We start from the raw sequence: 17,265 nt of genomic DNA, 5'->3' as shown, positions 1-17,265 counted from the left end.
TCAAAGTAGAAAGTGTTCTTTAAAAGAACACTTAGTATATTACTGAAAATTTGGATTTATCTGAAAAAAAATTTAAATGGTCAATTAAGTGTCTATCCATTACCCCATTTTTCAAAGATCACAAGTGTCATCTTTGCCCAGAAGAGTATACATTAAGAATGAAAGAATTCTGTAGGTCACTGAATTTCATACATTTTCACAAACTACGTTCCTGTTTTTTAGAGAAACACTTAAGAGTCTGTAGAAAGAAAATTTAAAAATAGTAGTCTTAGCTGATCAAACAGAAGCTTGCAATTAATAGTATTAAAAGACAAGCTTGCAATTAATAGTATTAAAAGACAAGCAAAAAATAATAAAAAGACCAAATGTGTAACCTAAAACTGGCTACAGCTGCACATTAAAAAGAAGTTTGGACTTAGAACTGTATTTTTCTGTGAAAAACTGAAGAGTGCTAAATTTATTTATTTATTTTATGATTGCAATCACAAAAGCTTAATCTAGAATGTATTTAAAAGGTAGGTATATGATTCTGGTTTTTGTTATGGAGAGGAACTTCAGTGTGATACTCTAATATTTAACAAAATTCTAATCTCTTCCACAGAATCTACCTGTTACTCGTATTTTAGACAACCTCATGGAGATGAAGTCAAACCCTGTAAGTAATGAACAATATTTTACTTGTAAATTTCTGTTTGATATTGACAAGTATGAATGGAAGTAGTGAGAGTTGTGCTTACATAGGCAGACTACATAGGGAAAGGAAGGCCTATGTTCTTAAAAAGCCTTTTTTGGCCACTATCACATAGTGGTAATGGTTTTCTCAGCTTCTGTGACCTGTCTGATCAGTTCTCATGTAAATTAAAAGTAAGTATATCCTATATTTACAATTAAAAGTAAAATATGTCCTACAGAGCAAGGTTCTATAAGTTTGAAAGAAAAGCCAGTATCATTTGGTATAGTATAAAGAGTACCAGACCAATTAAATTTTATGAACATTAAATTCAGAGCACATAGTAAATTTTGTAGGTGCATATATTCAGATGGCATTAAATTTTTGGACAAATGGATAAATATTGTTAGTGCTTACTTCAAGATTGGGTTTTCAAGCTATGTTTACAATTTAAGAAAAGAATGTAAAAATCATCAGTCTATTTCATAAAGCAGTTCATTACTGTGGCAATAAGAGGGTAGTTATCACAAGAGCCTGGAGTTAAGAAAGGCTGAATGATACTTGCCACATAAAAACACTAACTTAGGTTGATCTGGATCACTTGAAGACTTGGCAGTGACTGTCTCCAGCTAAGGAGTGAGTGAGAACAGAATCTTAAGATTGATGTCATTTTTGGTAATTGTTCAAACATGATTATGATAGCATTAAAGAATAATAAGAGTAACAGATTTTAAAATCCACCCATGAGAAAACAAAGATATATAATGTAATAAAATATCCCAAGGTGGATAATTAGAATAAAAGGAATGAGGGAACTGTCTATAATGGTAAGCTAAAAAGGTTGCATTCTTCTGAGAACTGATAAAATGATATTTGAAAAAGAAGCACTTTTGATGCAATATATATATGTATATGTATATGTATACACACACACAAACAGTGGAATACTATCCAGCAATCAAAAAAGATAAACTCATGCTATTTGCAGCAACGAGGTTGGAGCTGGAAGGGATTATACTCAGTGAAATAAGCCAGAAAGAAAAAGAAAAATATCAGATGGCTTCCCTTTTTGGAGGAATGTAGGAGAACCAAATAAGGGATCAGGAAAACAATAATGTTTTAAAAATTAGTAGGAAACTATTAAAGACACTACAGGGGAGGGGAAAGAGAAAAGGGGAGGGAAGAACACACGAAACTAGGGTGACAGTGCAAGGGTGAAGTGTGGTTGGAATTTTAGAGGGACTACATCTAAGGAGAAAGCAGACATACAAAAAGGAAGAATGGTGTGTAAAATATATATTTTATAGATATATAGATACATATATAATAAAAAAGCACTTCTTGAAAAACTTGGTAGACATATACTTATGTTAAAGAATATTACCTCATTACAGGTGGAAGTTACTGAAGATATTATCCCAAGCAATAAAAATTAAAAATATTAAAGAATGCAAATTTAGACAGATGCCAAATTCACAAAGGATTGAAAAACTTTTTTTTACTGTCCCTAATGTCAGAATTTAAATGATGAATAATGACAAGAATAATGCATATTTCTTCTATTTCAGGAACCATTCAAACATTTCCATCAAACATTTTCAAATGCTATCTTATTTAATCCTCATTAGAATTTTCCCAGTATAATACCACGTAGGTGAGGAAACTAGAACACAATGAGATCTTTAACTTATTAAATGCACACTAAAATAGTAGAACTAGGCTGACCACGGTTTTTTTTTTAAACTACTATTTAGAGTTTAAGGAAGCATTAAAAGTAATTTAACAATGGAGGTGAGAAAATCAAGAGTTGTGTGGTTTTTTCAAAGTCACACTATTGTTAGTGGAAAGCCAGATCTATTCCTATATTCCTGCCTACTGCTTATTCCAACATAGAATTTCTTATATAGCATTTCCCTTATGTCACATGGGCTAATTATTGGTCTTATTCAGATGTTTCTCCACCTGTATATGTTCATTAATAAGTTTTCTTGACTTTGACTTTACAGTGGAAGGCACATTAACTACATAGATATTTTGTAATTAAAGTAACTTTTTCTGCTGTAAAAGAATTTCTCATCTGCTTCAGTGAGTGAGTTGCCTGCAGTCTAATCCCTTCTCTTCCTCAAGTGAGGCACTTCTTGGAGGCACTGAAGAGATTAGAAAAATAAAAAAATTAGCAGTGTCCTAATAAGAACTATTAATCTTGAATGTATCTTCTTCAGTGGTTTTAAAATCCTACAACCCAATTCTGCACGCATTCTTTCCACTTACACATTTATTAAGTGTTGTCTTTTGATTTGTCTCCATTAAATGAACTGAAAGGGTTAAGACATCAGCTAGGTTTCATCCTGCCTTTGTTGTTCAAAGTGCGAAAGGATTCTGCCACTACATACTAGTCTACAAAGAGTTAAGAGATTAGCATTGTCCACTGTGGATAGTGGCAGCACATGAGTAGTTTGTTATTGACCAGGTTTGGATAGTGTCATCCACATTCCAGAGAAGAAAGAGCTCTTAAACTAACTGTGCTATTGAATGAGAGGAAGACAGGAGTTAAGAAGAAACTATCATGAGCAGAAAACCAATACTTCCCAGCCTCTTTAATATCAGGGAACTGAGTTTTCAATTCTGTGTAAAGTTGTACAACTCCTTAGACACACCTTCTGATAAAGAGTTGTGAAATTCAAAATACTTGGATTTTTAAAAGATTTTGTATAGCTTGTTTTATGGCAAAATTTAATCTTGACTCTGAGGCTATTTATCTTACTTCTATTTACATGTTAGGTGACAGGATGCTGCCCACTGGTAGTGATATTTTTTGCACAATATTTACCTAATTTTTTTTTAAAGATTTATTTGTGCATACAGAACTGGGGTACAGGCCAGAGATTCAGGAATGGCGAAAGACTTTTCCAGAGACAGAGTGGAGAGCAGAACAGGCAGATCGACGAAGTACACTGCTGAGGGGAGTAGCGGGCGGGTCAGGAGAGGTCTGCCACGCCATGTGGTCACCTCCGGGGCAGGCGGGAATCGAACTCATGCAGAAGTGGCTTTAGCTTCTTAGTGTAGTGCTTTAACCCACTGCGCCACCAGGGAGGGCCAATATTACCTAATTTTGTAATTTAAAAAATTGTGAAGTATATCTAACTCTAAAAGATTGAAGTAATTTTAAAATCTGTGTTGGTATTCTGTATAGTCAATGAAATATATATATATAAAGGTACGAAAATTCTAAAAACGGAAGTAATTATACATAAGCCCATAAAAAAGGAATATTTTCAGGAAGCATAATGCTGAAGAGTTTGGGCACTGACACTAGAATAACTGAGCTCAAGTCCTAGAGTTCTCACATTTAATCATTCATGTGACCTCTGTGTACCTAAACTTGCCCATGTCAAAAAGGACAGCAGTAATTACTCTCATAAATGTTAGGGTAAGCAATTTCCTCTAAAGCATTAGAAAAATATTTAACATGCAGTAAATATCTCGTAAATATTAGTATTGGTTGTTAGACATACTATCAAGTTAACAGATTCATCTAAGCCAAACTTTCTTAAGAGAAATCCCATAGTCATTACAAAGTTTTTGTTTTGTTTTGTTTTTTAAAGGAAACTGATGACTATAGATATTTTGATCCCAAGATGCTACGAGGCAATGACAGGTAAACAGCTCTTATTTTGTATAATGTCTTCTTGGACTTCGTCTCATCCCTGCCAAGAATGGAAATAGCAGTTGTGTTATAAATCAAGTGCTTATTTAGTTATTAGATGTATATATCTAAAACTGGTAACATTATGTATACCCTCATTACCCAGAGGTAATCACTGGTACATGCACTTAATCTTTTTATCTAGTTCTCCCAAACATATATGTACAAAAAAAATATATGTTTTATTTTTTAATTAAATGATACCGGTATTGCAGACTGTATTGCATAGGGGAATTTAAATTATATATGTGTATGTTTTCAAACAAATATTCATGTTAAACCAAATGAAAAAATGGGAGCCTTAAGTGAGAAACCAGATTTTTTATTTTTATTTTACAGTAGGCATGTATAGTATTTACTTACTTTAATATGGATGTTATTTTCAAAATTTTGTTTATGGTAGATATTTAAAAAATGGCCTACATGATAAAAGAGAAAACAGGAAGAATTTGGAGGGAGAAAAACACCACCAAACCTGGATGAAGTTGGTTCCTTGCCTCTCTATATTTAGGATCTTTAGAACCTGGTTTTTACTAGGTAGTCAAGACATATAATCCAGTTACTAAATTATTGGTGATTAGGCTGTTTTGGTAACTAAAAAGGTTTATTTTTTTCTGATGTTATCAGACCCTACCCAAACTGCAAAAGAAGCTGCTAGTAGCAGCTGATAAAAATATTCTGAAGTTACAATGGTGATGGTGATGGTTGTACCGCTCTATCAGTGTGGTATAAACCTGATTGTACACTTTAGAAATACATTCATAACACTTAAACTATCTTGATATCTTCCAGCTTGTGTTGTTCCATCTTTGTATTTGCTTCTTTGAAATTTACAGAAAATTTTCTAAATCTTACCTGTAGATCACGTCTTAGAATGAGGAAGGGTGTTAGCTTTGAGAATACAAAGGAACTCCGCATTTGATTCTTTAAATATACATAACCTCCTCTTGAGCGATCTCACTACAGTTGACCTTGTTTAGTAATACTGTGCAGTTTTAAGTCTCACCTCTCCTGCCATGTCTACTCATAGCATTTCAATCAGATTGCTTCTGATCCCCTTTTTGGTATATTCTCACAGGCCATAAAAATGAGGAATGGGTGATGGAACTGTGGAATCAGCCTCTGAATACTTAAGGGAAGTCACACTAGCTTCCTCCTCTTGGTTAAGATTTTTAATTTGCTTGAGAAAAACCCAAGTTGTCCTTGTAATTGTTTTAGCACTCCAAATAAATTTAAAGCTGACAAAGGTTTGAGATTTTTATTCAAAATCTCAGACACCAAGGGTATATTTTCAAAATATATAAATATGTAATAGGTGCAATATGAATATAAATGATGTATAAGAAATAAGCCAGGCAAAATGCAGATACTTCCTTTTCCATGCTAACTTGTTTTCCTTCTCAAAATCTGTTTATGTATTTATTTTCACAAATATAGACACCCACAAACTACACTGACTACAGTAAAATTTTTAGTTTATCATATTTCCTTCTCAGTCTTTCCGTCTGTCTTAGAATTTTGACTTAAAAGTCAAAATTTTCTGCATTCCATTTTAGATACAGATATACCTCCTTTAACGATTTCTGCATTCTATCTCACCACATGGCTAAAGGACCCACCTCTAGAAGAGTAATATTGTAACTACAGATCTTATAATATGTGCCTGTTTTTTCCATTAAAAAAAGAAAAGGCCTTGGATGAAATTTTCAATATGATTTCTCTTTGTTACAGCTCAGTTCCAAGGAACAAAAATCCATTCCAAGAGGTAAGTTCTAATTAAAATTTTTTGACGTTTTGTGTGTGTGTGTGTGTGTGTTTTTTTAAAGATTTATTTATTTGTACAGAACTGGGGTGCAAGCCAGAGATGTGGAGGGTGAGAGGATTCACCAGAGACCGAGTAGGGAGCATAACAGGCAGATCAACGAAGTACACTGCTGAGGGGAGCAGCCGGTGGGTCAGGAGAGGTCTGCCTCGCCATGTGGATCTCCTCGGGGCAGGCAGGGATCAAACTCATGCGGAAGTGGCTTAAGCTTCTTTGTGCTGTGCTTTAACCCCCTGCGCCACTGGGAGGGCCAGTGTGTGTGTTTTTTTTAAGGTGTATTTATGTATGCATTCAGAACCGAACCTGAGGTACAGGCCAGAGGTGCATGGGCAGTGAGAGGATTCACCAGAGACATTAGGGAGCAGAACAGGCAGATAGATGAAGTACTCTGCTGAAGGGAGCAGTGGATGGGTCAGGAGGGGTCTGCAGCACATGTGGGTTACCTCTGGGGCTGGGGATTTAACTTGCACTGAGGCAGGTGTGGCCAACTTACAGTGCTGAGTCCTAACCCATTGCACCACCAAGGAGGGCCCAATTCTTTGACTTTTAAATAGGTAATGAAAAGATACCAAGCTATCTTAAAGAGTATCTGCAACATACTCATCCTAATAAAGCCATGTTTAGGACAATTTTGATAAATCCAATTATGTGCACCCAAAGCTTTTTTCTCCCATTTTTTTTTACTGAGCCAATACTGGTTAACACATAACCAACACTGGTATATGTTTTAGGAGTACAGGCTAATACCTCTTCACATGATTATTACTACACTGCACCCACCACCTGGGCACCAAAACTACCACAGTCCACTGAATTCCCTCCATCCTCTTACTTCCAATACCCACCCTCTCGCCACCCCCTAGAACCTTAGCTGGAATCCAGGAAATTTGGTTCGGTTTTGTCTATTCCTTTGTTTCTTTATATTCCGCATGACTGAAATCATCTCTATTGTCTTTTCTCCTTCTCACATGCTTTTAGTATAATCACTTCCAGTTCCATTAAAGTTGTCATAATTGGCATGATTTCCTGCGATTTATAGCTGATGCATATATCTACTCATCCAGCATTGGACACTTAGGTGGTTTGCATAAATGTAAACAGTGTTCTCATGAACATATGCATGCATATCTTATTACTAAATCATAAGGTGGGTCTGTTTTTCCAGTGGCTGGTTCATTTACATTCCCACCAACAGTATACCACTACACCTTTTCTCTGCACCCTGCAATCTCATGCCGGCACTTTTTACTGGTCTTTTTGATGTTGCCATTCTCACAGGTACTTAGGATAGTATTGATTTTCAATTTCCTGAAATAAATAATGAAGAGCATGGGTACCTGTTGGCCAGCTATCTATGTCTTCTGTGGAAAAGTTTTCTTTAAACAAATATATTCAGACCTGCCCATTTTTTGACTAGGTTGTTTGTTCTTTTGTTGTAATTTATAAATATCGGGTATTATCCCTCCCTCTTTGGGGACATAGGTTGTGCAAATTCTTTATCCCATTTAGCAGAACATCTTTTCATTTGAATGATAGCAAAATTCATTTGAAAAGAATTTTTAGCAACTCTTACTTTTCTTGTTTGTAAAATTGCTTCTGCTTAGAATAACTGACACAGGGTCATCTTCCTTGGTTGTGCAGTGGGTTAAAGCACACACTATGCGATAGTGCACTGCAGCATAAGTTTGATCCCTGCTAGGGAGGTGACCCACATAGCATGGCAGACCTCTCCTGACCCACCCACTGCTTCTCTCACCAGTGTATTTCAAGTCACTCTGCCTGTTCTGCACCCCCTCTCTCTTTGTTGAATCCTCTCACCAGTGGCCTGTAACCCAGTTCTGCACACATAAATAAGAAATCTTAAGGAAAAAAAATATATACACAAAAGTAATTCACAGAAGACATCTGAAAGATTATGGTAAGTTCTTATATATATGAAACTTCTTTCCTGAAGGATTCCAACATTTGTGACATGACTTTCAATGTTTTGAAAATGCTCAGTAAAATTAACTAATTGAAAATTATGAAAAATTAAAAAATATTCTCTTTGAAGAAAGCCTTTATTTAGATGTATTCTATTTAAAGAATAAGACTATTTTCCTCTAAATTAAGAAATTTACTTCATTTACCACTTTTTGGAAACTTTAATAATTATCAGGCACTTAGAGTGTGACCTTTTAATGCCTAGGGTTTATCTAAACCGTATACTAAACTATAAGCCAAGTGCTAGTAAGTTAAAAGTCTGTTTACTCCTTTTAATTTAGTATTTCTTTCCTATTAATATCTTTAGGCAATTGTTTTTGTGGTGGGAGGAGGCAACTACATTGAATATCAGAATCTCGTTGACTACATCAAGGTACTTTTGGTGTTCTGTTTTTGACATTTTGTAGTTCTATGTCTTTTAGAATACTAGCATTCTCTGGTGGCTATCTGATTCTTTATAGCACCTTTTCTACAGAGAATTTTTAAATCCTGTATGTAGGGTGAAATGGACACATGTTATTGCTTTAATGTAGTATTTTATCTGGAAAATATCTTAATCATGTAATATACTTTGTTAAAATTAGGTCTGTTAATTTGAATTCCTTGTTGAAATGACTTTTTGAATCTACTTACCTGAATATTTTCCTCCCTTTCTATCAACTTAAATCAGCAACATACATCTGGAAAGCTTGAAATACATGCTTTTTCAGCAAACAAGAACTTCAGAGCTAGTAAACAATGTGGAGTGCTAGTCAAAACTGACAGCAGCAGAGTGACAACAGAATAAATTATGAAGAAAAAGGGATACTTGAAGAGCAAAAATACTGTTGTAAATGTAGGGACAACAGAATTAGTTTTTAAAATTAGTAGTTTTCATTTGCTCAATAATCACTCCGTTATATCCTATGTTTTGTGAGGCTTGGGGGAAAAAAACAGGTTTTTATAGATAGGCAAGAACAGGCATCTGTATCAAACCTTTAAACCCACCAGGGACTCTTTCTCATTTGTATCAAACATGCTTTATCTTTATATTGTGTGTGAACCTCCCAGATGTTCACTGGGTGTCAATGGAGTATCTGTTTTGTACAGGAAGGGGTCTTTTAAATCCCTTTGATCATATGACCAAATTCAGGTTGCGCAAAAGCTGTCAAGCTGTACAGTTTCTAAAAACAATGCTGACAAGCTAGTGCTGACCCTTATACAAGACTATTAATCACAAATTAGCCTCTTTCATTAAATTTGATCAAGGATTAGCAACATGACTGACCGCAGGTGTTCCCAGGGGTAAACAAGTTTGCAATAGTTGAAATTAATCCTGTACCTAAACAGATTCCACACACCCCAATTCTTAGTTAAGCTTTCTAAATTATACTTGTCAGCATTCTTCTTTCCAAATTTTGTTTTTTACATTTATAGAACAAACAAGGAGGATACAAACCAAAATACTATTTATGGAACTGTAATGAGAAAAAGTACAGGTATAATTTTATAAAGAGTGTTACAGTTTACCAAAAATTCCAGTGCAAGCTTCTTTTAAGTCATGCATTAACTCAGCAACTCTTAAGTCTTTCTATCACAGAAACTTTATTTTTGTGAAATACATTAATTGGGTCAATGTTGTAATTGCTTATCAAACCTATTTCTTTTATCTATCACTCACATCACAAGAGCATCAGGTTTTTATTAATGGTAGGTATGTAAAACCAATTTATCTTTTACTTGGTTTCAACTTACAAAATTTTATATAAGTAGTCAACCATGCAGCAGATATGGCCTGTCCCTTCTGTCCAGGTACCTTCATTCGTAGCTCACTTAAGTTGGTTATATAGTAGGCAGTGCCTGTTACTGAGCAAATTCTTTTGTATGCATTTGAGTGGCAACATTATCTTAATTTTGTTTCCCAAAGGAGTCTTCTAGATAAAAAACTATAAAATGAGAACCTGTAAAAAAAAATTTAAAGGCATTAGAATTTGTATGTGTTCATCCCCAATTAGCCATCATTAAGACAAACCACACATGGTTAACTGCTGATTGAATAAGTCTCAGGAAACTTAGGATTTATCTTGAAACCTGACCTTCATACAAAGGAGAGAGTTTCCTCAGGCCTCTTTGGAATTTGTAAATATAGGTAAGGGTATTACTCTCTTCCTTTCAGCTTCTAACAGGTTACAAGATAATGTTAGCTTTCCTTTTTTGTACTGTTCTCTTATGGGCTCCCTTTCTGAGAGTAGAAATTTCTTTCCCTTTGCCTTTAATTTTTACCCAGACCTTAGCCCTGGTTTAGAAGACCATCAGAATAAACAAGAGGACTGATCCATAGAGCTGGCAGCAGTATGAAACTTGCCAGCACTTTCCATTCCCATTCATGTGAAATAGGACTAGGTAAGGGCAAGCTTATAATTAGGAAAGATGCAAAAACCATTAATCTTAGGCAAAAAGAGCAGCCCATTCCATCATTCCTCATATTTACAGGTATAGTCTTGGTAGCCTGTCTATAAACGATCCTTTAAAACACATAAGCCTTGTGCCTACAGGAACCAGCAGAGACAAAGAAAAGGTTTAGTAATGCAGAAGTTTCTCTCAGTCCCTGTTTTATTATCCTTACAGTATTTCAATAATCTATCCACTATAGATGCCCCCTCTAATTCCATGCCTATTATGTTTTAACATACAGTCCATCATGTAAGCAATCTGTCTTTTAGAGATTTGAAACGTAGGGTGTTTCAGATGTCTGTTCCAATTTTCAATCACTGTTGGATTAAGGTAAGTCTGTTATTGTATATGATGAGTTTATTTTTTAACTGATGTACTAAAAAATGTGTAAGTTGAAACTGTTTACTGTGACATCTAATAGTGTTCACTTCAGTTACCTTCTCTACAAATCCAAAGTGAGTGTTAATTTTAGATGAAAGTAATTGCTGGTCACCTGGAACCACCATTAATGGGCCTGTGTAATTCTCTGTGATGACGTAGTTTCATTTCTCTTAAGTATATTATGCCTAGGAGTGGAATTGCTAAGTCATGGTAGCTAATGAAGAGATGTTTCATTACAGTTCTGATTTGCATTAACCTAATGACTTATGAAATGAAGCACCTTTTCCTGTGCTTATTTGTCTCATTTGTGTGTCTTTGGAGAAATGTAAGTTACAAGATTTTCCCCCATTCTCTGGGTTGGCTTTTCTCCTCCTTAATGGTTTTCTTCCATACTTTTTAAGAAGTTTTTGTTTGAAGTACAGCTTATCTCTTTTGTTAATTATGCTTTTGGTGCCATATCTAAGATTACATTGCCAAATTCAGGCTCTGGAAGGTTTACCAATATTATATCTAGTTTTTGGTTATTAATGAGGTAATTTTTATATATACTATAAAGTCAAGTCTAACTTAATTCTTTTGCTTATGATTATCCATGTTGTTCTAGCACTATAATAGAGAAGACACTGTTCTTCATGATGGTCTGCCAGCCTTGTTGAAATTCAGTTAACCATAAGTTATGGATTTATTTCTGGACTCCATCCCTATTGTATATAGGGTAGACTTTTGTACAGTTTGTTACACTGTTAATTCTGGGTGCTTTGTAGTAAGTTTTGCTATCAGGACCTGTTAAATGTTCACTAGAATTTTGCTGAAAATCTTTATCTCTGTTTACCAGGGCTTTTGGTCTGCAGTTTAATTTTTTGTGTGATATATTTGTCTACTTTTTATATCAGTAATGTTGGACTAATTAAATGTGGTAGGAAGATCTTCAGATTTTTATGAATGCTTAAAATGGACAAGTTCACCTTTAAAGGTTTATTAGAACTCACTAGCATCCATTTGGACCTGGACCTTTTGTTTTGGGAGCCTTAATTGTTTCAACTTCTATGTTTGTAATTAATCAAGATCTTGAGACCTGATCTTGTAACTGCTGATGGGTATTGCAGGTACTATTTGTCCTCCTCTCTCTGCTTTCTGACCCTGACTATGTGCCTCCTCACTCACAAGGGCAGTACTAGTCCTGCAGGGTGGGAGAGTGAAGCACAGCCTAGTCCTTGTTCCTTTCACTGAAGCCCTGGCTTCTGGCACCCAGCTCCACCACCTATATTTCCCTCAGTCAAGGTATATATATATATATCATCATACCATTCTGCTCTCCCCTCCCCAGTCAGCAGCCATGGCAGTACTATAGTATATGTACAGCTGCCTCTAGTTCACTGAAGTGTGAGTCTGTGTCCTGGCACTGTCTGTCTGATGTCCAAGAGGTGTTGTAGATTGGCACCCGCCAGACTCCTGCTACAGCACTCCACTGATGATCTCGTGGAGGAAGAAGCAGAGAGCCTCTGGATGTCATCTTGAATCTTCCTCCCAAAAGCTCTCACCCTTGTCCCTGACTTTATACGCAAAGCAACCAGTATCTTTTCACCTTAAAGTTATTATTAGTTGTGGGTTCTCAAACATTTTAGAGCCGTAAAATATTTAGTAACAATTACCCCAGAGCTTTTGGTTTTTATTTAACAGCCATGTTAGTTTTGCTGTTTCCTTACTTTTCAATAATCCTAATCTTTTTATCATTCAGCCCCATTTGGGAAAAACTAAGCTAGTATGTCTAATAGCAATAGCCTTACTCATAATGTAGGGAGCCCATGTCAATACAACTTCTTAGCAAGACTTTGACTACACCTGTAAGATACTTATTTATAACCAAGAATTGATTTACCAATTCAGTACAAATGAACAAGTGCCATTTGATGGGAAGACAAAAAATACAATTGTTCTAACTGATTAGTAGTTATGTTAATCTAACTCCTAATTTAAATATATAACTGATTAAAAATAGTTGTCATAAGGAATTAGACTGAATTAACATTGGCACACAATCAGTTTATTGCATTTCAAGGAGTATTTTATAACGGATGTATTACTAAGTTTGTACTGGAATATTAGTGAATGGCAATGTTAAGAATTAGCTATTCCTTAGTGGATAATACATTAATCAAAGGATATGCACCATTAAAAAACTGATAGAGGGTAGAGCTGTGTGAGAGAAATGTAGATTATGTAAAAGTATGGTTATTACTCTATGTAAAAGTACGGTTATTACTCTCAGCTAGTGTATTTAGACCTGTGGGCAAGCTTGTGAGCACTTTTTAACAGAATATGTAAAGACTGATGACTTATACCTGTACTACTCAGGTGGGATCCTAGATGTTTTGGGCTCCTCGATTCCCCTGGCTTTCTTTTAGCCATGCTATGCCATGATTTCTACCTTTATTAATGCCTTACTGAATAGTACCTATGTGGTGTCACGATTCCCGCATACATTGGCTTATTTATGCTTGAGATACTGTTTTTAAGGTTTGTGGCTATCTTGCATCAAGTAAGTATTGGTGCCATTTTTCCAAAAGTTGAATTGATGGCTAACATTGTAGTTATGCTTTAATGCTTTATTTTTAGCCAAAAAAAAAAAAAAATGCTGTTGCATTTAACTGACTATGGGTAAATGTGAACAATTTCTGTATGCACTGGGAAAACAATGTGTATGGCTCACTGTATTGAGGTAGTCTGGAAACTGAACCTGCCATATGGCCAAGATATTCTTGTACAAGGCCCGGTGTGATGCTGCGCATGCTACCTTCTTGTTCTGAAAAAATGAGTGAAATCAGCCTGTACAATAGAAATTCCTGTCGTGTTTCAAAACCAGAATTTTTTGATAAATTATCACATATACTATGAATTTACATATACTATGAATTTACATTCAGATTCACAATGCATGTTTAGAATTTTAGCAATAATAACTTATAGAAATTTTACAATAGAAAGTTTGTTGTAACTAGGTTCCAACCTAGGAATGCAATTCCTTAGTTATAAAATGAGATCTCTTATAATAAGTAAACAAGGTGTTGCAGAAATGAATAACAGGCATAAAAATTCGAAAGATGGACAGTGGGAAAATGTTGCCCCTAAGATTATAAAAGGTAGTAATCAGATTCCTTATAGTTTCAGTGCAAATGCTATAATGTACCATAAATTTTAAATACTATGCCTATTTCACCTTCACTCCATTCAATTTTATATTAGACACGTGTATCCAAACCCACACCCACCACATAAAAACAGTCTTATTGGAATTATATTTCTTAGGAATATTGAAACTGTCTCTTAGTACTTGTGTCTGAGTTTTCTCTCATTCTTACAGGGGAAACAAGGCAAACACATTCTATATGGCTGCAGTGAACTTTTTAATGCTACACAGTTCATAAAACAGGTAAATTTTACATTTCTTAGTTTATTACATTTCTTAGTTTATTCTGTTAATATACCTACCTAAGTTACTGCTGATATTTTTTGGAAGAGCACAACGAAAGAACTAAGAATGTAAGGTTTTGTCATAGACAAAAGAAATCTCTATTATAGAACATTTTTCCACTGGCCTAATATCTATGAAAAGGAAAATTCATATTTGTCTTTACTCAGGTTTTCTGTGAGATGCTTGGTAAACTGCAGACCAGCATCCCTGATGAACATAGGTACAAAAAGACAACAGTTGAGGTGTAGTCTCTAATTCTTTTAGTCTTACACTTCTATTACCTTTACCTGCCAGGGATGGATACTCAGGGGCCTGATCAGTGTCCATACTTTTACCTGTATGCCATAAAAATTATAACTGCACATTGTATTCATGTTATTGCACTTTTACCCTTAATGTAGTAATTGCACAAACCTCATTAAAATGTTTTATAAACCACCTACCCCATCTATCTATTCTTCATTCAAGATTTAGGACACTTGCCCTTAATATGCAAGTGTCAATATTGATGCCTAGAATTCATTATTTAGCTTTTTGTTTGCTTTATATACCCTTTGGAGGTAAAATTTTTTACCAGTAAAATATATAAAACCTAAACACTCATTTCTAAATTTTGTGCTCACCTGAGTAACTGAAACAAAATTTAATAATCATTGCAGCAAAAAGTTCCCTAATGACCTGTCCCCCCCCATAGTCCTGACATCCAGAATCTGTTCTTACAATTTTCCAGTAGCTGAATTTGTACTTGCAAGTTTTTCCTGTATTGAGAGCTCATTATTGTCAGTTTTTAATTATCTACAAATGTTAACACTTGTGTTAATAAAATAGGAAGCTTAAAATTCACCATGATGCAAAAGTAGGGTTTTTTTAAAGATGTTTACTATTATGTTTGAATGGTGAGGTTAATAAATATTTGACTGTTTTTGTTTTAGCTATCACAGCTTGGACAAAAATAACAGAAGAATGTTAACAGGAGCATCGACTTGGATAAATGTAAATAGAAAAATCAGAGCCAGGTGTCCCCCCCACCACTGTCCTAACAGTGAAACTTATGTTAATTTTTAAGGAAATTCTATACTTAATATAATGTGTACTAATTGGAATAAACTTTTAATATTGTATATTCTCTCTCCTGTTATTCTGAAGTACTTTAGAAAGAAGCTCTATCTGAACATAATGACGGTAACATACAAATATTGATTAGATTATAAATCTTGTGTGCATGAGTATAGAAGTTTTTTGAAAATGCATACAAGAACTGGGGTGTAGGCTGGGGGTGAAAGGATTCACCAGTGATACAGAGTAGGGGACAGAACAGGTGGATCTAATGAAGTACACTGCTGAGGGGGTCAGCTCCCTGGGCCACCAAGGAAGCCCTTACTTGCATGCATTTAATTACAGAATTACCTTCCCTGTAGGTTGTGGTTCCCTCTAAATTTTTAATGGAGGTTTTAAACACACCTTAATGTTCCCTCTTCCTCTGCACCCCATGTTTATCACAAAAGCCCTCCTTTATATAAATGGCAACTATTAGATAACATCCAGAAAGAACTTTATGGGTTGTTTGTTCAAATAGTAAAAATCCTAAAAATAGTAAAATTTGACACCTACCTTCTACAGCACCAAGAAAAAAATGTTAACCGCCATGAATAAAACAAGGTAGAATTCCTCCAAAGATAAACTTCCTATTGCAAATAGCAGAAAGTTCCTTCTACCCTCATGAACTGCAACCAATGGAAGCCATGATGTTTCCATTGGTTGATGATGATTCCCCAGACTGTTTCTCTCATCCCCCCTTTGTCAATGCCATCCACTAAAGTACAGGTCAAGGAAAATAGTTGGGGACAGATCTGCTAATCTGATGCCTGGGATGAAATTTAAAGTTTGCAGTGCTATAAAAAATTACCATAGACTACCAATTAAAACATTTCTCACAGATTTGGAAACTGGAAACCTACAAGCAAAGTGCCTGCGGACAAGTACTGGGTAAGCGCACTCACCACTGGCAGCCATCTCCTTACTGTATCTTCACATGGTAAACAGTTGACTGTGCTCTGCTCCCTTTATAGCCTTAGAAGGGCCTTAATCCCATCATGGGGCTCCACCCTGTGACCTTATGAAAACCTAATTACCTCCAAAGCCACTCCTCCTAAATTCCTATCAGAGGCAAGGGGTTCAACATGGGGGCCCACAAAGATTCAGTCCACAGCACTAGATCTCCACAGGTGTTCAAAGTCACTCCTGCTCAGGGCTTAGGAGAGAATGTTATGCGTGGAGAGACAACAAAATTAAAGTGTTTAGTTAATATCCCTTGTTAACTACAGTAACTGAAGTCAGACTTCAGCCACTTACTGTTTGGAAAGTTTTTGTTAGGTTAAAATTGCATGAAAGCAAAAGAAGGGTGTCTTTTTTTCATGCTGTCTGACCATTTAAATATCATTGATTATTTTTGTTTTTCAAGTTTCCCTTAAATTCACAGAAACAAGATCATTGCCAAGGTTCTGAGACAGAACCCTTTTTTGTGGGACCTAGGTTTGGGGCCTTTTAGGAAGTATTTCTGGAGAAACCTCGATGTAGGCTAAATGAGTTAATCAGGCATTTTAAGCCACTAGCCTCACTGTCACTGTGAAGTGAGAAGGCACAGGAGTGTGGGGCACACATGCCTGATTGTGGACACCTAGAGCATGGGTGTGTGCACAAGTGCAAAGGTGCATACCTGTGCCTAGGAGGGAGGGGATAGAAGGTCGCATCAGCCAGAGAAGGAGAGCTCAAGTTGCTGTATCCCTGCTGGCTTGTTT

The 17,265-nt window shown here is 35.5% G+C and overlaps 1 protein-coding gene across 1 annotated transcript in view; it reads left to right on the top strand.

Annotated features, from left to right (window-relative positions):
- SCFD1 (sec1 family domain containing 1) overlaps window positions 1-15,578 on the top strand; it is a 90,993-nt gene extending 75,415 nt beyond the window's left edge. The window contains exons 20-25 of the mRNA XM_004681961.2: window positions 602-655; window positions 4,276-4,328; window positions 6,108-6,141; window positions 8,489-8,554; window positions 14,357-14,425; window positions 15,400-15,578. Coding sequence (XP_004682018.1) covers window positions 602-655; window positions 4,276-4,328; window positions 6,108-6,141; window positions 8,489-8,554; window positions 14,357-14,425; window positions 15,400-15,423 — 300 coding nt within the window. The 3' untranslated portion in view covers window positions 15,424-15,578. The remainder of the gene's footprint in view (window positions 1-601; window positions 656-4,275; window positions 4,329-6,107; window positions 6,142-8,488; window positions 8,555-14,356; window positions 14,426-15,399) is intronic.
- Window positions 15,579-17,265: the final 1,687 nt, after the last annotated feature.

This window comes from Condylura cristata, unplaced genomic scaffold (genome assembly GCF_000260355.1).
Source record: "Condylura cristata isolate star-nosed mole 26May11 unplaced genomic scaffold, ConCri1.0 scaffold00013, whole genome shotgun sequence".
NCBI classification, from domain to species: domain Eukaryota; kingdom Metazoa; phylum Chordata; class Mammalia; order Eulipotyphla; family Talpidae; genus Condylura; species Condylura cristata.
The sequence above is the reverse complement of the archived record's forward strand: the minus strand, read 5'-3'. Positions and strand labels throughout refer to the sequence as shown.